The 21,429-nt window shown below is 39.0% G+C and overlaps 2 protein-coding genes across 8 annotated transcripts in view; both read right to left on the minus strand.

Annotated features, from left to right (window-relative positions):
• crfb2 (cytokine receptor family member b2) overlaps positions 1–3,392 on the minus strand; it is a 46,665-nt gene extending 43,273 nt beyond the window's left edge. For 4 of the 5 annotated variants that reach the window (XM_040147941.1, XM_040147940.1, XM_040147943.1 and 1 more), the window contains exons 1-2: positions 3,279–3,392; positions 2,567–2,710 (exon numbers count right to left, since the gene is read on the minus strand). In XM_040147941.1, coding sequence (XP_040003875.1) covers positions 2,567–2,615 — 49 coding nt within the window. In that variant the 5' untranslated portion in view covers positions 2,616–2,710; positions 3,279–3,392. The remainder of the gene's footprint in view (positions 1–2,566; positions 2,711–3,278) is intronic. The other variant, XM_040147942.1, reaches the window with a different exon arrangement.
• Positions 3,393–4,902: 1,510 nt separating this feature from the next.
• On the minus strand, positions 4,903–20,806 carry crfb1 (cytokine receptor family member b1). Of its 3 annotated transcripts, none has more exons than XM_040148067.1 (8): positions 20,699–20,806; positions 20,444–20,561; positions 20,137–20,257; positions 15,100–15,272; positions 12,266–12,423; positions 10,051–10,204; positions 8,807–8,937; positions 4,903–7,293 (listed from the first exon to the last, which is right to left on the minus strand). In XM_040148067.1, the coding sequence occupies exons 2-8, from the start codon at positions 20,496–20,498 to the stop codon at positions 6,553–6,555; spliced, it is 1,533 nt and encodes a 510-aa protein (XP_040004001.1). In that variant the 5' UTR covers positions 20,499–20,561; positions 20,699–20,806; the 3' UTR covers positions 4,903–6,552. The 3 variants fall into 3 exon arrangements, with proteins under 3 accessions (XP_040004001.1, XP_040004003.1, XP_040004002.1); XM_040148069.1 differs by having other exon boundaries at positions 20,137–20,305; positions 20,444–20,467; positions 20,699–20,714; XM_040148068.1 differs by lacking the exon at positions 20,699–20,806 and having other exon boundaries at positions 20,137–20,305; positions 20,444–20,530.
• Positions 20,807–21,429: the final 623 nt, after the last annotated feature.

Genomic DNA, 21,429 nt, shown 5'->3' on the forward strand with positions numbered 1-21,429 from the left:
TGTGTCAGTAGCCCCAGTAAAGCCAACTCAGATGCCAGAACTTCGGTGGCTGTAGAGCTCCTGTTAAAGAAGTCTGTGAAGATTCTCAATCATCCAGGTGCTCATTATCACCGTGAGAGTCGTTGAGGTCCCATGTCAGTCATTGACCCACACGGCCAACATGCGAGTCGTTAGGGTCACATGAGTGTGAATGGTTGTTAAGCTTCCTGAGGAGGGATTTCACAACTGCATTATAGGTAGCGTCGTAAACTCTTCTGTTTAGTGAATCTCATTCCACTTTGATGTATATGGCTTCTTTCATTTCTCTTTCAAACCATCCGTCTTCTCTGGCCAAAATGTGTACATTGCTTTCTTAAAGTAGGTATCCCCTGGCCTGCAGATGCAGGTGGACTGCTGAGGTCTGACCTGAGGAGTTGGCTCTCCTGTGTTCTGTATTCTTCGCTGCAATGAACTGCATACACTACATTGTTATGCTTATGTCTGGGTGTTTTGTCCTGGGGGTGGACAAGCCTCTGTCTCAGTGTGTTACTGGGCTTGAAGTGCACAGGGATGCAGTGTTTGTTGAAAATCCTCCCGAGTTTCTCAGATAGTCCTCCAACGCAATCGTTGAGGGAGTGAACTCTTCTTGTGTTGTCTGTAATCACAGCAAAGTTGTGGCCTTTCCAGCTCTCATTCCACTACACCCAGTTCAAGGACTTCTGCTATGTTAGCTCCCATGTGCCATTCAAACAGAGGGCGACTCTGCAAGACATAGCTAGCCATCTCCCAGGTCCCACTCATTAAATTCGCTGTTACTGTGATATAGCTCTGAGTAGCACGGGAGGTCCACCTGCCCGTTGTTAGCAAAATGCAGTTGCTTTCAATCTTTCCATTACATATCGGCTTGTGTCTTTGTTGATATTAGGTATGATGACACTAGAAAAGTATTTCCTTGATGGAATTTGGTATTCTGGCTCCAGCACTGCAAGCAACATTCCAAAGCCCTTCTTTTGACTACAAAATTGGAGTTGCCAGTTGCTTTAGCTGTTTCTTTAGCTAACACTGTTTCTTTAGCTTCGTGTAAGATGGTTAGAAAATTATTTCTGCGGGTTGTTTGGTCCCGTGGCAGCCTTTTCAGTGTCCTTTTCCTTTGTAATGTCTTCATATTAACGCTGGAGATGAGTCCTCATGTTTGTTGTGTTAGCTGTTATGTATGACATTATGGTCTTTACCAACTTACAGATAGACTTTGTCTTGTCAGCAACTCTTTCAATATTTTCTCCACATTTTCCAGGAAAGCCAAAATATTGCCACAGCCATGACTTCAATGCAGGTGTTGAAAGTTTCTATCTCTATTTTAGCATAGTACAGTACTACTAGCATAGTACAGACTGTTAAAATACTGTTTTGTATAATGGAGATGATTGCACCCTCTGCAGCACAACGTATGAAATAAGTGAGTAAAAACGTGTGGTTGCCTAAGGATGGCTGCGGAGTTCTATTCTTTTATTATAACGGTAAAATAAATTGGCGTGACTGGTGTACCAAGACCACACGATGAATATCGCGAGAGCTAAACATTTGACGACATATTTGAATCGTGATATAATAGTTTCTATACATTTTCACATTCCTCTGTCTGTTTATATACACAGATCCTGTACTCTCAAGGGACCCAAGGCTTTAATAGGAATAGAAGTGCTCTGATTTTCTCATTTTCCTATCAAACATTCTATAGCTAGAAAATTTAAAACACAACTCCAAAATCTTAATTATACATTTTAAGAAAAGTGAATTGAATTTTCCAATTTAATATTATTGATTTTTTTATTGTGGTAAATCGAACTGATAAGTGTTACACAGACCACGCAGGCGCCAGGTTTTGACAAGAAAGAAGAATGCGTGAAATTAAAAAGACACTCTCTTGTTCTGCTGTATCCAATTTTTTTTTTTTTTTTTTTTTTTTTTAAACTGTCCACTGTGAGTCTGCCAATGTTATTGGACTGCATTGCTGAATCAGTGCAATACTCTTAACAAATAGGGCTTAACATGCTGTTTTTATATAAACAAAAGTTGTTTTGATGATCAAAATGAGTCTTAATCCCAAATTTTGTACTTAATCTAAATTAATAGTTTTTGGATGCAGTCATACAGCAGTTCTGAGCCCCATTCGTTATATAAAAAACATACTCAAAAATTATAAAACTTACATATTTAAAACTTGATCATTTGTACTTTTCAGTGCTCAACAACTAATCTGGTATTATATTTGCTGTCTGTAGTTTAATCACTCTAATGCTACCTGTTGTAATGTCAAATGACTGTCAGATTACCATTGCTTTAAATCAATTTTCAGTGGGCTTGATTGCTGGTGACATTTTTGAATATTTAATAATTGACTTAACAAGACTGTAATCTTGATTTAGAGTCCCTGGGAGAAAAGATAATTTATTTAAATTGGACCTCATGTCAAACACCTTAAACCACACATGCATTTGCTTAAAATCATAAAATGTGCTGTCCTCTAGCGCAACTGTGCTTCAGGGTTATGAGGCTGACACATAACTTCACTTGACTCTATACTCACCTGACAGGACCTGAGGCAGCCATATGAGTAGCCAAATAAGAGCAGTCATGACAGCCAAACCATCACTGACGCACTGTCATCAGCCCTTCAAGCAGCCACCACACTTCTGTGTGCTGCTGCGTTCACTTTCCATATTGACCCTGTCTGTCATAACAAATCTGTAATTAGACTGATTGCGACTTGTACTTTTATTTCAATCTTTATCAAGTGGTTACATACAGTTATTACCCAAGAAGAAAGCGTCTGCCAAATTAATATGTGATGAATGTTCAGTTATTTTCCAATGAAACGATTTTTACTAAAGTCTACATTTTAACATGACGTTGAGTTAATACCCCTCAACTTTTAGCCAGTAACGGTCAGTGGGTTGCACAATGCTTTCACTTTGCCTCCGTATCGTCTTAGTTAGCTTACAACATTCAGTTTAACGTTACTTTCATTAGGAAACACTTACATAATTGCCCTAGACTGCTTAAGACATATACTTATCATATACTGTACTTATACTATCCAACATTACTGTGCCCAGAAAGGACAAATGTTCGTATCAGTCTCTAGATGACCATTCGCGGGAAATGTATCTATCGCTAGCTAGCTGACGGACTAGCATTTCCTTTGTCAGCGTGTAAACTAAGTGGCGAGCCAAAGCTTTTACAATAAGTCAAAAACTGCAAACTTTAACAGGCAATTGTATGTGTGATATTATAGCTACCTGTCCTGAGAATGGTGTCCATGTTTATCAAATCATTCAGCTACAACCGACCGCTTCAGCACCAGACACACAGTGCAGTGTGGACAAACGGATGCCACAGTCTACAATGTCTCCTGCTGCCTTAAAGGACCTCTAGTACATTTGTAGTCCCAAAGCAGCTCGATGTGGCTTTTCACACAGCGAATTTGAGTCTTTTTGGAATACTGAAAAAAAAAAATAACTAATAGATTTTCAGATATAGATTCCTTTTTTCCAGGTCCATCGGTAAAGAACAACTTTGTATATGGAAAATTTGAGGTGTTCATGAATGTGTTTTATTTAGGTAGAAGGTCGAAAATTTGACATCTACAAGTTTAACTGTGGTTATAAACAACTTAAAAGAGGACACACAACAAAGCAGTCTATTGTTATGGTATGTATATTAATTAAAATTAGAATATTTAGAAAAATTAATGAACAGCATACGTTCTCATGCTGTCAGGTGCTGACAGGCCTGCGACGCTTTCTCAGAGTCATGTTTTCCGATTTCAGGTATCCCAGAAACAACTATCACACTTGCATTTTGCAATTTTTAGGTTCTTTTTAGATGGGCTGTAGAGGTAATTCCAATTTTTCCGACGGTTCCCGAAAGGCAGCATCTGTATATGTTCTTGATAGGAAATCATGTGACGTAGGAGAAGTAGAGGAGCCTTTGGGAGGCAGGATTTTTTTCCCAGCCGGGGTGGGTGAAGACCTCTGATCGGCTTCGTCGGTTAGGTTTAGGCATGAGGAGAGGTGAGGTGGTTAGGGTTAGAAAGAGAATGCCATGGTCAGAGCCAATCAGAGGTAGGGTGGGAATGGGGGGTTTTGGAAAAAAATAATAGCAGAGACGGAGGCTACACTTTTCGGTGTATGTACTGTTCTCAGTTTTAGTTGTATCGTGTTTGAAAGGCATGGAGGCAAGAACTGTACTATAATGACACATCAGTGATGTTTAACATTAAGACCAAAACTACTCACACAAAATGTTGATGTCATAACAGCATCATACACTCACCATTGTATGGAACAACATAATTTTGTTCACATCATAGCTTTTAAAGTAAGGCTCCACTGAAAGTAAAGTCCTTCATTTAAATGTTATCTGTGTTCCAATTCCATACCACATACTAACTGTACACAGAATATACTATAACCTAACTAACACTGTGTATGTAGTTAACATGCAAACAAATCAACATACTTTACTGATTTGTACTGATAGGATGTCATACAATATGTGCACCAACAAATGTCAAACTGAGCCTTTGGAATGGAATTTTTGCACCTTTGAATAGTGCCTCCATTTCGTACTTCTCACAGACGTGCACAGCAAGGTGTTAATATATCAATGTCACTGAAAAATAGTGTTTTTTACTTGATTTCCGAGATTGAACACAATACTTACTGAAAACCAGGTTAAAATTAGTGTGAAGAATAGAATTGTGACACAACTCTAGATTTCCTTCATTTCCTACAATGTTCTTTGTAAAGTGCCCAGAGGAGGGGCACATTCACATTACAAGATATAGATTGTAGAGATGGTAAAGATTGTCCTTTGTAGGAATTGTAAGCATTCACACCAGCAGACAACTTGAGATGGTTTCCTTGTTGAGTTTTAATGCAGGATTTCACATAGGCCCTTTTAACAGATCAAAAGCACAGGTTTCAGCATTAACATAAACGATGGCTGAATTCCATTTAGCTGCTTCAGTTTCAGGATCCTAGTAATGCGCATCCTGACTCACTGTCATAACTTACTAGGACACTTAAACAGAACAGAGTTATCATTAATGTTATTAGTAACACCTGTGCTTTTCCTGATATGACAAGTCAAAATGTCTTCTATAAAAAAAAGTCCTGTATAACAAGTTTATTAAATTCTTAATTATTTACAATGAATTTGGCTAACGTGAGGCATCTCTACTTGTTTGGCTTTTCAGGCAATTCTGTATCATTAAGTCAGATATATCCAAGCTCTCAGAAAAATCTATTTCCCGTCCATTATTATGGGATTGATTACCCAGATATACTTGATATTAGTAAGAGTTGGATATTAATGTGAACATGAGCTGTTTACAAATCATTATCTTGCTGGTTTTAATAAAGATTTTTCACGGCAGATATTTTGACTTGTCATAGCAGGAAAAAAGCATTTATAATTATTAATATTAACAATGGCCGGGTTCCCAGTAAGCTATTCCACTTAGCCAGCATGTGCGATACCAAGACCCTATAACTGCATCATTTGTTCCTGTTATTAATTACACCTGTGTTGTTTTTTTTTGCTATGACATGTCTGTTGTGAAAAAGTTGTGTTAACACTGGATGAAATTGCATGCAAATATAGCATGCTATCAGCCGGGACAACTCACAGAAGTAAATAAAACAATGCGAAGTATGAAGATTTACAAGCACTATGGGCTAAAACAGGGCTTACAGACAGGACTCATAAAGTAAATACTACCTCAGATTAATATTGAGGCATCTCTGCATTTTTTCACACATTTGCAAAATGCTTTTGGTTGACACTTAGAATAATCTATTTTAGTTCTTCCCTTTTCTGTCACTGTTCTGGCATGTTTTGTCTATGAAAAATGTACTGGTGTTGAAAAACAATTTTTTGCTAAATAACTAAATATCAATGGTTATAAGTATGAGAATGTGGGATGAGTTTGCTGCCTTCAAAACTTGCCAAAATGCATGCGGCTACAATGGTATTTTTAGCTGTAGGGAAACTGTAATGATGTGTTGTGTCCTCGTCTTTCCTTAAGCATAGGAAAACAGACCACCAAAACAACAAAATCAACCTCTTTAACTATGATGTCTGTGAAGATTCTCAGTCGTCTGGGTCATGGTTATCTAAGAAGAGTTGAAATGAGGGCAACTGGACTTGGTTGTAGGTACTTGAAGACGTTTCACCTCTCATCCAAAAGGCTTCTTCAGTTCTGGATGACTGGTCGGGACTCCCAGGTATTTAACCTCTGTGGGGTCGTTATCAAGGCCATTGATGTCACTTGGTTTGTTAGTGCTCCTGGCTGTGGTGACAGTCGTTAGTCGTCGGCGTCACCTAAGGCCAACTGTGGATGGTTTACAAAATCTCCTAAAAAGGGATGAAAGGACAGCCAAGTCTTTGACTACATCAGATATTTCAGTTGGATTTTTCCTTTTATAAAAAGGGACTGTACCCATGATACTCACACACATACTGTGCATGAGTAACACTTACACATACAACACACATCAGAGCCGAATATCATGTGTGTGCCATATATCCAAAGATTTCTTCGTCCTCCTCCTTCTCCTCCTCCTCTTGTGCCTCTTCATGTTGTGTCTTACCATCACAAGTTTTGATGGAGCTAGAAGTGACTGCACGCTTGCCTTCACACCAGGTCACTCTTGGGACTGTCAGCAGTAGAGGCTCCAGATCAGATAATTTCAAAAACTCTGAGAGAGAGTCTCTTGTATTCTGGTCTTCCCTCTCTTCTTCATCTGCACTCAGTGCGGCAAGGGTGACTGAGAACAAATTGACATTGCCAGAGCTGTCAAACACCTCATCCTTCTCCTTCATCTCCTCCTCCTCCTCCTCTTCACCTCTGACATGTCCCTGGAGTCCAGTTTGACCCTCCTCCGGCATGAAAGAAACCGTTGCTCCTTCAGCTTTGGCTTCATCCTCAAACTCTGCATCTAGTACCTTCACCTCAGCTGACAACCCCTCAGTCAAACTACCACAGTCGCCTGACGCAGCTGGCTCGCTGTTCTCCGACTCATTACCAAAGCCCCAGCACAAACTTTCACCTGAGGAATGCTGTGGGTGTCTGTCCATGTAGACGTTTATCCCTTCCTCTTCCTCCTCATCATCATCCTCATCCCCATTGGCAGGATGTTGCACTGTGGGATTGTTGTGCTTCCTCTGTTTCTTCATCTCTGAGCTAATGGAGACTGGGTCTGGGATTGTCCCCTCTGGTCTCAGGGTGTAGCCTTGGCTCAGAGCCCTCTAGAGTGGCAAAAACGGAACAAGGAGACAAAGTGAGAGGAAAGAGGAGGAAGTATAACAGTTAAAGATGAGGATGACAGTGAGACAGTGCAGTTCATATGTCAACTCAAAGCTGCACCATCCCTTCTAAATACAGTACTGTACCATATTTTCAACCAAATCAAATTAACATGCTGGAAGTTGTCCAAGACAAAAAATCTTCAGAGTGAAACTTGAGGGCTAAATTAAAGCTCAACTCAAAGCTGGAATTGAATCTTTTCCTTGTCTCAGCCTTTGATCCCTTTTGAATAGGCTGGTAAACCTAAGTATGCAGTGTGAAGTGTACTGACATCACATAACAATATTTTGGTCACTAAACCCCCCATTTTATTTGGAACTACTTCCTGAGTGATTCTGACATTTAAAGTATATTTGAAGCAGTTGAGTGAAGAATGAAAAATGAAAATGTTCAAGTACTGCCTACTTTCTCAGCTTCACACTTCTGGCCAATCACTGCGTGAAGTGGGCATGCTTGTGGATTGTTGGTTTTGGAAAATTACAAAACTTCTTGCACGCAGTCCAACATGTACTTTGTTTGAAATATTATGACACTTAAAGGTAGAGTGAGAAAAGAATGGAAATCAAAGGTTCAGTATGCTTAAAACAAATTAGTTTTAAGAACAAAGGGGGACAAGGACTTGTGGACGGTCTCAGCTCAAAGGCATTCATGTTGTTACACTAGGTTGTACACAGAACTTGTTTAAACCCCAGCTACTTTCTCACCTCTTCACACCTGGTTAATCACAGTGTTAAGTGGGCGTGACTGTCGAATTGTCTTTGTTGTTTCGGAAAATTACAAACATTGTCAGACAATCAACAGATACGGTCTGGCCGATCTGATGGCATTCTGACTGCAGCACATTCTGTCTGCAGTCACACCTGCATTAAATGCATCTTTCCTGATTCAGGTAAGATATCCAGATACAGATCACAAGTTTATACCAAGTTTAAATGGGGAACAAATGCCATTTTTTCAATACTGTGAGCACCAAACAAATTCCATTAACCTCAATTATATTTCGGCAATGGCAAATAAATCTTGATAGATATCTCAAAGCCTGGTCTGATTAGACTACTGTATCTGTTTGGCTAGATATCACTACAGGTAAGTGAGAAAATATATTTTTCTGTAATTTGGCAGAAACTTCAAATCTTTAAAGCAACAGTTCGGCATTCTAGGAAGAATGCTTTTCGCAGTCTTGCTAAAAATTTTGGTCAGAAGATTGATTCCACTCCCTTGTCAGTATGGTAACTATGAAAATACCTCTAGCAATCAGTTAGCTTAGCTTGGAAACAGGGAGACAGTTAGCCAGACTCTGTATTAAAGTAACAAATTCACCTATAGTACCAGCATCTCTAAAAGTAATTGTTTAACTTACATTGTTTTTTAAATCTGTATAAAAACCAAAATATTAAAATGACAGACAGACAAACAGACAGGTAGATAGAAAGAAAAATAGATAAGATTTCCTACTATCAGTGCTCTGGGTAGAGTTGTCTTCAGTTTACATAGGAATCCAGTGTAGTGGAGGCAAAACATGGAGGTCATCAGGACACCCGTAACTAAACTCAGAAGAGCAGCAACTGCACCTAAAACAACAGGGTCTGAAGACACACACACATACGCACACAGTAATAAATCCTTCAGTCTGGAAGTGTTAGTGCCTTGCACTTGCTATTTACCTCTCTGGACCATGTGACAAAAAATGTGACCAACATATAGGGCTTTATTTTCGTGCCTGTGCAGGTTGAGAAGTATACTAGCATTTTCAAATGCACTGAGTTTATTTCCTTGCCTGTGATGGTTTAATAACTTGCGGTTCCTTCCAATCCATTCCCTGTGTCTCCATCCAAAAGCACCTGGTAACCTAGGCCAATGAGTGTGTCGATGAGGGCGTGTGTGTGTCATCTGTTTTTTAGAACATTTGGCCAAAGCACTGCCTGGAGCAACCTGCTGCCAGGTTATGTAACAACATAATGATTTTGTTCCCAGATTGTCAGTTGTTATTTTTCTAAATAGTCAAAACCAATAGAATTAAACATTAAAAATAAACTTCATAAAACTAGAATGACCGCCTCATGGTTGTATGCCTCCGCCAACCAGTCCAGTTGCTTTACATACATGTTTGTCCAGACTCATATAATATGTTTGTAGTGAAGACTTTGACGGAATTTAACAAAAGGTAAATGTCATCACTTTATCGTTTTATCCTATTACAAATTTGTGTTGAATTTTGTCATAATTAGTGCACGAATTCTTAAGTTATGGCAAAAAAATGTGTTTGTGAGGTCATATCTTTGTGACCTTTGACCTGTGACCACCAAATTCTAATAATTTCATCCTTGAGTCCAAGTAGATGCTTGTGCCAAATTTGAAGATATTCCTTCGAGGCATTCCTGAGATACGTTATTCACAAGAATGGGACAAATGGACAATAATATATATATACATAAATGCATTTTTTTCAATTTTACTTTAAATTTACTTATGGCATTACAGTGGAATCTAACTGAAGAGGTATCATAAACCTATAATGTATGATAATGAATTCTTTCTGATTCCACCACATATCCAAGTATGCCAGGGACCCCTCGCAATGAAATTACCAAAACTGCACTGGCATGTTCCTAACAAACTGGGCTTAGGGGACTTTGCTGTGCTTCATACTGTGCCACTGTCACAACAGCATAAATATCAGCTCTGAAAGTTCAGCTCACCTCTGCGTTCCACAATGCTAGTGAAGGTGCATTCCCAAGCGGATGGCTCAGTATTTTTGTTCACACGAATCTTTGTGTGCACCTGTACACAGTACTCCATACCTTCCTCTAAGTTGTTTAGAGTTAAACTCTTGTTTCGTGTTTCTTGGGACTCCTGCAGGTTAAATAAGGAATAAAAAACTTGATTAAAATTATTTCCATTCGAGCCACATTCATTTACATTATTTTGTGATTTAGACACAATATTGGATTTAAATCTTGGTTTCACACCGGGCAATCATGTTATCTTTCCAAGCAGTCGACAACATCTAAGGGAATATAAAAATACCTTTAAAGATATGACCAACGTTAGGATAAAAAGTGAAAAATAAAGTTTTCATTTTTCCCAGGTCTGCAAAACGAATGCTATTGGACCCAATCACAAAGTAACATACAGAGTGCTGAGGTCACAGATGACACTATTATCACCTCCAATGACACTGCATCTGGCAGTGTCTGAACAGGTAGAGTGATAAGTGTATGGCTATAGGTAGTGTGACTAATTAACAAGTTGACATCACCCCACATACAGTAGTATGTACAGTATTCAATAGAGCAATTACACTGAGAAGCAAAGCAAAAAAACAAAACAAAAAGAGACATGATTTTGAAGTGAATCAAAAGTCCAATACTATATAAATATCCAATATCCAATTTCCTGTATTTCCTTGCCTCACTGAACCGATGATACTATTTCTCCCACCAGAGATGCTCTGCCTCTGGAAAATATTTGGTTAACTAATATGAAGGAAAAGTTGGTTTATCATTTATTCACTTTTGGTGATGCTTCTATGGAAGTTTCAAGGTCTCTCCCAGGGGCGTTATACAGATGTTTTATGAGTCCAGGGGGGCCCACCTACGGAGCAGCCTGTCACCTTACCATAAATGGAAATAAGCCTGTCTGACCTTCAATTTATGGCCAGTGCATGTCACAGCAGTGCAGTGCATTAAATCATGCAGATACAGGTCAGGAGTTTCAGTTAAATGTTCACATCAAAGATCAGAATGGGGAAAATGTGATCTCAGTGACTTTGATCACCACCTGATTGATCTGATTGATCACCAATCTTTGACCTGATTGGTGGTGCATGATGGGCTGGTTTAAGTGTTTCTGAAACTGCTGATCTCCTGGGATTTTCACACACAACAGTCTCTAGCGTTTACTCAGAATGGTGTCAAAAACAAAAAACATCTGGTGAGGGGCAGTTCTGCAGATGGAAATGCCTTTTTGATGAGAGAGGTCAGAGAAGAATGGCCAGACTGGTTGAAACTAACAGAAAGGTTACAGTAACTCAGATAACCACTCTTTGCAACTGTGGTGAGCAGAAAAGCATCTCAGAATGAACAACAGATGAGTAGATGGTCTATAACAGCAGAAGACCATGTTTGGTTCCAGACCTGTCAGCCAAGAACAGAATCTGAGGCTGCAGTGGGCACAAACTCAACAAAACTGGACAGTCGAAAACCGTAAAAACGTAGCCTGGTCTGATGAATCTGGATTTCTGCTGAGGCACAGAAATGGTAGGGTCAGAATTTGGCATCAACAGCACAAATCCATGGACCCAACTTGCCTAGTGTCAACAGTCCAGACTGGTGGTAGTGGTGTAATGGTGTGGGGAATGTTTTCTTGCTCCACTTTAGGCTCCTTAATAACAATCAATCATGGTTTGAATGCCAACAGCCTATCTAAATATTGTTGCTGACCATGTACATCCCATTATTGCCACAGTTTACCATCTTCTAATGTCTACTTCCAGCATGATAATGCATATTGTCACAAAGAAAAAGCTGTCTCAAAGTGGTTTCGTGAACATGACGATGAGTTCAGCGTACTTCAGTGGCCTCCCCAGTCCCCAGATCTGAATCCAACAGACCACCTTTGGGATGTGGCAGAATGGGAGACTGGCAGCATCAATGTGCATCTGACAAACCTGAACAAATGATGTGATGCAATCATGTCAACGTGGAGCAGAATCTCAAGGGAATGTTTCCAACATCTTGTGGAATCCAGGTTACAAAGACCTGAGGCTGTTTTGAGAGCAAAGGGAGGCCCTTCCCAGTATTAGAATGGTGTTCCTAATAAAGTGCTCGGTAAGTATAGTCCTCATACACCATACAGCTAAGAATCATGAGAAGAAATTTATGGTGTGAAATAGGAATGAAATGAATTTCTTACCACTTTTTTTTCTCTCCTCCACCAGACTCTAAAATGAGCATCGTAGAATTTCTGGATATCATCGATTCCTGAGCTCTTGTCAGCCTCTGGCAGTGACATGTTGATTTGGATGCAGTTGCCATATCCAGCCAGTGAGAGTTTTGGAGGACCTATTTTGGCTTGTCATAAGAAACAAAAACACGTTCTTTTTTAATTTTGGCAGTTTCTGTTTCATTACACCATTTAAAGTGTAACTTCACCCCCAGTTCTGAGCCTAACTCCGCTCACACAATAATATAAAAAATGCTAAAATGTGGGAGAGGGGCTTGGAAGGGAGGTCTTTTCCTCTCCAGAATCCCCTAAAGCAGACATTACTGTGTTGGAGGACCATGGTGGTCCTGAGCTGTATCAATTCAAGCTGTTGGCTCCAGCCCCAGTAATGCTCAAAAAACATGTTTAAGTGTGCAGTTCCTCTTTAAGTGTGAAAAATGCTGAATTTAAACTATTTTTTGATATAATTTTGAGTATGACTGGCAGTTTCAACAATTATTTTGATCAATGCTTTACATCAGGCAAGGGTGAAACTGTGAACACATCTGTATTAAATTAGATTCAACTGCTCACTTGGTGCTGCATCTTCCAACGGCTTTCAGTCCTAGCTGGCCAGCATGTAATGCTAATTATTTCTATAATGAAGTAATTGTCCATCAAATGAAGATTTGCATATTTTTCAACCCAGGTTGCAAGTTTCTCCCCCCAGAAGTACACCTTTATGCAGTTAGCTACCATAGCGAATCCTGGGGGCTAATTTCTTTTCATATTTCTTTTAAAGAGATTTAAAAGGGAATTGAAATCATTTTTGTAAAATTGGAGATTAGTTGGAATTCTGTTGCTGTTATGTACGTAAGTATTTCAACAGTGACACAATTTTTGTAATTTTACCTCCGTACACCACTATAATGGATTTGATATAAAGCCATCAAGATGTGATTGAAGTGTAGACTTTCAGCTTTAACAAAAATATAGCTTTAACCGTTTAGGAATTACAGCCATTTTTATACATAGTCCCTCATTTTCAGACGCTCAAAAGTAACTGGACTATAAATGAAATGATTATTTTTAATACTTGGATGTAAATCCTTTGCAGTCAATGAATGCCTGCAGTTTGGAACCTATGGACATCACCAAATGCTGAGTTTCCTCCCTTGAGATGCTTTGCCAGGCCTTTACTGCAGCCACCTTCAGTTGCTGTTTGTCTGTGTGTCTCTTTCTGCCCTCAGTTTTGTCTTCAGGAAGTGAAAAGCATGCTCAATTGGGTTGCGGTCAGGTGACTGACTTGCCCATTGAAGAATATTCAATTTCTTTGCCTTGAGAAGCTCTTGGGTTGATTTCAAAGTATATTTTTAGTCATTGTCCATCTGTACTTTTGAGAATTCATCCTGTTACTTCTATCAGCAGGCACATCACCAATAAACACCAATGACCAATTTCCACTGATAGCCATACATGCCCAGGCCATAACACTGTCTCCAACATGTTTGACAGATGATGTGGTGTGTTTTAGATTATGAGCTGTTCCTTTCCTTCTCCATACTCTTCTCTTCCCAGCATTCTGGTACGAGTTAATCTTGGTTTCATCTGTTCAAAGGCTTTTTTAGATGTTTTCTGACTAAGTCTAATCTGACCTTTCTGTTCTTGAGTGTTACCAATGGTTTACACCTTGTAGTGAACCCTCTGTGTTTACATTTATGAAAGCATCTCCTGATTGTAGACTTTGACAACGATGCGCCTACCTCCTCAAGAGTGTTCTTGAACTGGATAGATGGTGTGAAGGGTTTTTCTTCACCAAGACCTCCCTTGTTCATAGAGGTTGCAACATTAGCATGACCCAAAGTCAGAATGGCACCAGAATTTTCCTTTTTGTGTAGTTAATTAGTCACTGAGAAATTTAACAGGAGACTCAGGGATAAAAAAGGATAATAAACACAAAGGTGCGATTTTTATGTCTGAGTGAAGTCTGTACAGACATGCTAGCAGCTCTGTGAGGCTGTACTTAGACATAGACTTGCTTTGAAATAAAGGCTGATAGCAGGTGTAATGTTTACATTCTTCATTGTCTTTGTTTAGCATGTCGGCATCCTGACATTTGCTAATTAAGACTAAACACCAAGTATAGCTGACGGTGATAGGAATATCATCAGATTTGTAGCCAGAGTATTGGACAAAGTGGAATTTTGACCAGACGATTTGACCTAACCCTGAGTACTATGAATGTCTCCATCAAATTTCATGATGATCCATCCCATAGCTGTTGAGATATTTCAGACTGTGCCAAATTGGTGGACTGGCTGACAGAAATTACCATCCAAGGAGCCACAGTTAATATTAGGGCAGCAACTAACAAAGTCCAAGTAATCCAGTGGTTCAAAGTCCAAAGAAATTTAACTTACAATGATATAGCTGGAACTAGCAGACAATTTTGTTTAATAAATTACAAAAACATTAACATATTATAAAAATGGCTGTAAATTAATTTTCTGTTGACTAACTTATTGATTAATCAAGTGACCATTCCAGTATTAGTTAACAGTTACCTTAGCTCAAGAGCTGCTACTTGACCAAGCAGAGGTATAACAGATAAATAAAGGTAAAATTAAAAAAATATAGCTAAATTTCTCCAAAACAAAATACTATGTTTTTCTTAACCAACCCATACTTTAAATAGTTGCTGCTGCACTTTCCCTGGGACAATCATTAAGGGTCAGTCTTATCTGTCAGCAATATATAATAATATATCATTCATTTCCATCCAAGACAACATGCATGCAACTCAAAAGACGCTTATGTTGACATACTGTCTTCATAGGGGGTAAAAATGACTTCGTGGGACTCTGGAGACAGGGTTTGGTTGTAGGACGCCTGGACAGTCAGGTGGTACCTCATGGACTGATTTTCTTTTTTCTTGAGATTCAGATTAAATGATGCTGTTGTTGAGTTCAGTAGCCGTTTCCGTTTCTTCCCAGACACCCTGCACGAGAAACAGAGCTCAAAATTTTATTTCATGCTTGCAGTGCTCTCACTATGGCAGGAGAATTAAGCTTGTTCAGCTAACTGAACAAACTATCACAAGTCAGTTGACAGTAAGATTTGGGTTCATATTGGCTCAACAAAGATATAACAGTATATGTAATTAACTAGAAATTGCAATACAGAAATTACAGTGTTTGAGGTCATTTTAGTTTTTCCACTAGGGAGCAGCAAGTTTATTATTCAACTGTCAAACGTCCTTCTCAGACATATATTGGCCATAGTTTTTTAATAACGAAATTTAAGGGATCCCTTACAAAATTGTTGATTGTATGCATTTCTGTTAAAAAACAAATATAAACAAATATAAATTAACAATAAATAAACAAATAAATCTTCTCATTCTACCTGGTTTTGATTTTTCAAAAATCTTATTTATTTCTCTAACAAATATGCACTTCTCTCACTTTTTTCCTACTTTTATCTCTTTTTACATACACTTAAATAATGTTCATTAATAAATTGTCAACATCACTGACATATACATAATATACATATAAAAACAACATGAAAAAGTGAAAGCTAAATAACAGAGCCTACATTTTACCACTTCTAAGGTTATGTTATATCTTATTACCCACATACTCAATAGTTACATCAATTTATAGTGCCAAATCCTAACAGACATTATTTCAGGGAACTCTTCATATAGAACAGGTCTAAACTGTACTCTTCACAACATTATTTGCAGACACACAACCTTTCCCCATGAGCAAACACTTGGCAACAGTGGGTGGCCATCCGCCAAGACTGATTGGGTTGAGAAAGAGAGCGGGGGAAAGGGGAGAGAGAGAGAGAGAGAGCGAGAGAGAGAGAATGAGAGAGAGGGTATGAGGGAGAGAGAGAGGAGATATGGGGAGAGAAAGCAAGGGAGAGCAGGAGGAAAGAGAACATGGCACGATGCAGGTTCCACAGAGATGTATAAGAAAAATAATAAGAAGAAGGAGAAGACTAAAAATAACAATAAAACTAATGCTAAGAGTAGTAATAGGACTAATAATAAAAAATAATACGAATAATAATAAGACTAATAATAATAAGACTAATTAAAGTTGCCAGCAGCATTGAACGGGCCCTCGTACTATGAGCCCATGGGGGGAGTGGCAGCCACGGTGTTAACGCAGGTCGTATGACATGGCTCTAAATTTGCATGCTGTCAGATACAGAACCAATGAGTTAAACATCAATTACTGTGTCCAACAGTTAGATCTGCGTATTGTGCAATAAGGCAGGCAGGTGCACAGAGCCCCTGTCCTTTTGCTCTCAGACTTGACATGCTTCACAATAAAGCATCATCAAGATCTTGAGGCTTTCTGACCACATCTGCGGTTGATCTGCTCAACCTGCTAGGAGCAGTACATAAACTGTCCTTTCCTGTTGACAGTAGGTGGGGCTTTGACTATAACTGAATATTGGCATGTAGATGTCTTCAGGGTGGGAGTCTTATCAAAAATGTCAAGTTTGGGGCAGATATTTGAATTAAAACAACTTCATCGTTCATGGTGAAATATCAAAATTCGCCATTCAACAGAAACTCAATAGCTTTGCACTTTAGCATCACAAAGGTCTTTGTATTAGACTGACGACGTATGATGTTGATCTGCGTGGAGGAAAACATGATGCATTGCACATTTTGTATTAATTCCTCTTTCCAGAATGTGGCGCTACAGATTATACACCACACATGGATTGTCTATCAAATTTAGATACGATCATGAAACATTTATGTAAATAAAACGATTATCACCAAGGCTTACTCCCTGTTGCCAGTTGGTGGCGCTATTACTATGATTCAGTATATGCCTGTAGATGTCTTCAGGTTTGGATTCTTATCAAACAAGGGAAATGTTGGGAAAAACTGATGATGTGGACTCGAGTTAAAACAGTTTCTGTTTTCATGTCAAAACATCGAAATTCACTGCATCACCAGGGCAACACTGTTCAATGGACACTCAAAATCTTCCTGATACAGTATTATCAAGGTCTTAAGGCTTGTCTCACCATATCTGAAGTGGATCTGGTCAACCCACTAGGAGGAGTACATTAAGTAAAAACATAAATTTTCCTTTTGTCAGAAGGTATTGCTATAACTATAACTGAATATTGGCATGAAGATGTCTTATGGCAGAGACTCTTACCAAACATGTTAAGTTTTGAGCAGATTGGACAATATATCGTTAAGTTAAAACAGCTTCCTCTATCATGGTGAAACATCAAAGTTTGCCATGCTGCCACGGAAAAACCATTTAACGGAAACTCAAAAGCTTCGCAATTTGGCATTACTTCCTGGTGCTAGCAGGTGGCACTACTACTACAATTCAATATTGGCCTGTAGATGGCTCCAGGCCAGGACTCTTATTAAACATGTAATATCTGAAAGATTTGATGGTATGGATTTGAGAGTCAACCGTTTGTTTTCACGTGAAAACGTCAAATTCGGCACACCACAAGGGAAACACCGTTAAATGAAACTTACAATCTTCACAATAAAGCATCATCAAGGTCTTAAGGCTTTTCTGATCACATTTGAGGTGGGTCTGGTCAACCTGCTAGGAGGAGTACTACAAGGTATGAAACCTTGTCATTTCCTGATGCCATTAGGTGGCGCTATGACTATAAATGAATATTGACATGTAAATGTCTTCAGGCAGAGACTCTTATCAAACATGTGAAGTTTGGGGCAGATTGGACAATGTATATTTGAGTTACAACAACCTTTCTTTCATGGCAAAACAATGAAATTCGCAATGCCACCATGGTGACGCCATTCAATTAAAAATCCCATTCTTCACAATATTGGCATTATGGTGCGTATTGGTAATAAGGGGTCCATAGTGGGCCAAGAGAACATTCCTTACACCATTACACCACCGCCACCAACCTGGGCTGTTGACCCAAAACAGGTTGGGTCCATGGATTCATGCCAATTTCTGAGTCAACCATCTGTGTGCCTCAGCAGAAATCCAGATTCATCAGACCAGGCTATGTTTTTACAGTCTTCAGTTTTTGTGAGCCTGTGCCCACTACAGCCTCAGATATCTGTTCTTGGCTGACAGGACTGGAACCTGACATGGTCTTCTGCTGTTGTAGACCATCTGGTCGGACATGTTGCACATTCTGAGATTGTAGCAGACAGGCCTGGCCTTCGTGACAAACTCTTAAGGAGGCCACTGTGAAGGAATGTCAGATGTACTCCATGTCTACTGGTTTGCCTTTTCTTGTTGATACTGTAGTCGCTTGCACAACAACTATAACATTAAAAAAAAGTCCAATGGTGCAAGAAAGAGAGATTAGATTCAACTGGTAACACTGAAAGTGAGCACAACTGAATTGCTTCTACTAATCTCTCATTGCACGGGAAAACTGAGTGCAGACAATTATAGAAAGTATGGCAGGTAAACATTGAAGCAGGAAATGGGTCTGTAAAATGTGATGGATGTTTAACAGACTGTTTGTCTAATAACTTTGTGGTTCTTCCAAATAAGTTTAATAGTCTGTCTACTTTTGCTAGATTCATTTATTGTGATATCAAATTATGAATTGTATGAATTTAAAACTACACTATGAATCGTAGTTTTCCTTTCAACAGATTTCCTATATGGGGAAAAAGGTGAGTCTTTAACTCATTCCAACTCACAGCATATTGAGCAATGGTGTAAGATGACAAATACTGACATTCATCAATCAATACGTCACTTTGAATCTCTGTTAATACTTGCCCCCGGATCATGTGCAACAAATTGGTGAAGTTCTGTCGACCAGGTTTTGAGGTACACACTTTTGGTATTCGTGGCGCCCCCTATGAGTTGGGCTCAAAATGCTTTGGTAGGCCTATTCCCAAACACAGACTGAAAATATCTACCAAGATTTATATTGATTGGACAAATTGCTAAGCAGTTATGGCCAATTTTCTGCTATGGTTTTTTGGCTGGCGTTGACTGTGTCGAGATCAAAAAATGTCAATTAATTTTACTGCTTTTCACATTATGCAAATTAGAAAAAAAATCCATCATGGTGGACTTTTATTGTCCAAAAGGCTTTTTTGGAGAGCACATTAAGCTGGACTTAGAGAGAAAGGTGCGTGGCCTATCCAAAATTGTGTTTTTGTGCCTTAATTACAGAACCATGGTCAATTGGTCTCATGTTTCATGGGAAGCACTTGCACATAATTTCCAGTTATTGGGCCAAGTTTTCCAGCTCCCAGCAACTTGAGCCACTGCAGCAGACAACTAATAATAATAATAATAAGAAGAAGAAGAAGAATTATAATAATAAACCAGCACAAACACAATAGTGTTGTAGTCCTTCGGGGTTATAAACCCAATAAACCAGCTCAAACACAATTCAGAGTTCATTCGCATTTTGTGATGTTCTATTTTTTAATTGTCATCTGTGCTTTGCGATAAAAACTTTCTGAAAGTGACAATAAAGATATGGTTTAATTCTTTTTTTAAATATGCCCTTTTAAAATGTTAAAAAAACATCAATATACAAGCAACGGTACAAGAACTTTGCCTGAATAAAAGAAAGAAAGAAAAAAAATGCAGTCTAAAACTGGCTAAATTTGTAGTGTACTCTTGTTTGCAAGTAAGATTTGATTATGAATTTGAGCAGAAATTCCTTGCCAACTTTGAGTGCTTGAAAGTTTGTATGCTTGGTGCTACAGACACATTTTGAAAGTTACAAAATCTACCGAATACAATCTGATAAGGACATTCTCTCCTACCCAAAGAGAAAATGGCATCAGGTGCTTTGTGGTAGGAAATGAGCGAGACAGCCAACAAGATGGTGGACAGGGACACTACCTCCTTAAGATCAAGTACTGTGTTCCTGGTGGCGAGCCGGGTCCAGGATCCCAACGCAGGACATGGTGGAAGTTGACAGAGGTGACAGAAACATTGACGGGAGCAGGAAGGGAACCGAGCACTGTGTGAACAACAAGTTAACACATAATGCAGTCTGACTCAAACAGTGCTGTGAAGAAAGCACAAGGTACAAAAAGTGATAACATGAAGTGGGTGTGTTGGGGAGAATGGTATCTGAGGTATTCAACAAATCTCAACTTTCTGTAAATGTGTAATTAACTTCTCTGAGCGAACTTGGTTAACTCACCAGAACAGACACCAAGCAGTAACACTAGATAAAGAAAAAGAGGCAAACAGTCCATCCTTTTGTACTCAAAAAGCACCAGGTAGTATATCTGTCTCACCCTCCGTATACTGAACTATATCTGCAAACAGAGAACAGTATTCCTCAATGTGAAGCCGTTGTTTTTTTTCTTGAAAGAATAACCTTTCTTGGTTTTAGCTGACACCAAAAAAGATGAACAAAAATCCCTTGTCATGATTTAACTGTTCAGTGACTTACCAATACAGACAGTCCATGATAGTCGTTCCAGTATCTGAGAAACAAAAGCGAAATTATCGTTAAATTGCACGCAGTAAGAGACGATTCCTTTTGCTGTCAGCACTCTGGTAAAGCATAAGCAGTACACCGCCACTTCCTGTGTCACCTACAAAGTAAAAGACTTGTTTATTTTTAATAAAACGCCAGAGTGAAGGTACAGAATACAGGAGGAATTTATTGTAAGCCCTGGTTTAACTCAAATATGAACACACTCATTATGTCTTTTATTGCTTTGATATCCATAGCTTTCATGATTATTATGGACCAATTGTACAGATTGGACGTGATCTTGTTATCTGTAATAGTGCAATCAGACCAAAATTCGCTTCTTCATGTCTGTATGGAAGTGGTTGAGACACATTTGCTTCGTTTGATCAGGTCAAAGGTCAGTAGGGGGTGGTTGCAGTTTGCACAGTGAAATAATGCGGGCAGCAGAGAAGGATACGTGCTGTGGGAAGTGACTGTGAGGACAGTGATTTGGGGTAAAGACAGTAAAATGTTTGATAAAACGCTGTTTAATTTACAACTTTGTATTCTGCTGCTGTTAGCCTGCTAGCCATGCTAACTCTACTATTTTCTATAATCTCCTACTTTTGGCCACACCATGCAAGTAAATTTAATCTGGCAGATTTTTGAGTGACTGCATCTTTATAGGTAGCTGTAGGTCGCAGAGGCTCACAGGACAGACGTGT

The sequence above is a fragment of the Xiphias gladius genome, chromosome 16, assembly GCF_016859285.1.
Source record: "Xiphias gladius isolate SHS-SW01 ecotype Sanya breed wild chromosome 16, ASM1685928v1, whole genome shotgun sequence".
Lineage (NCBI taxonomy): Eukaryota > Metazoa > Chordata > Actinopteri > Istiophoriformes > Xiphiidae > Xiphias > Xiphias gladius.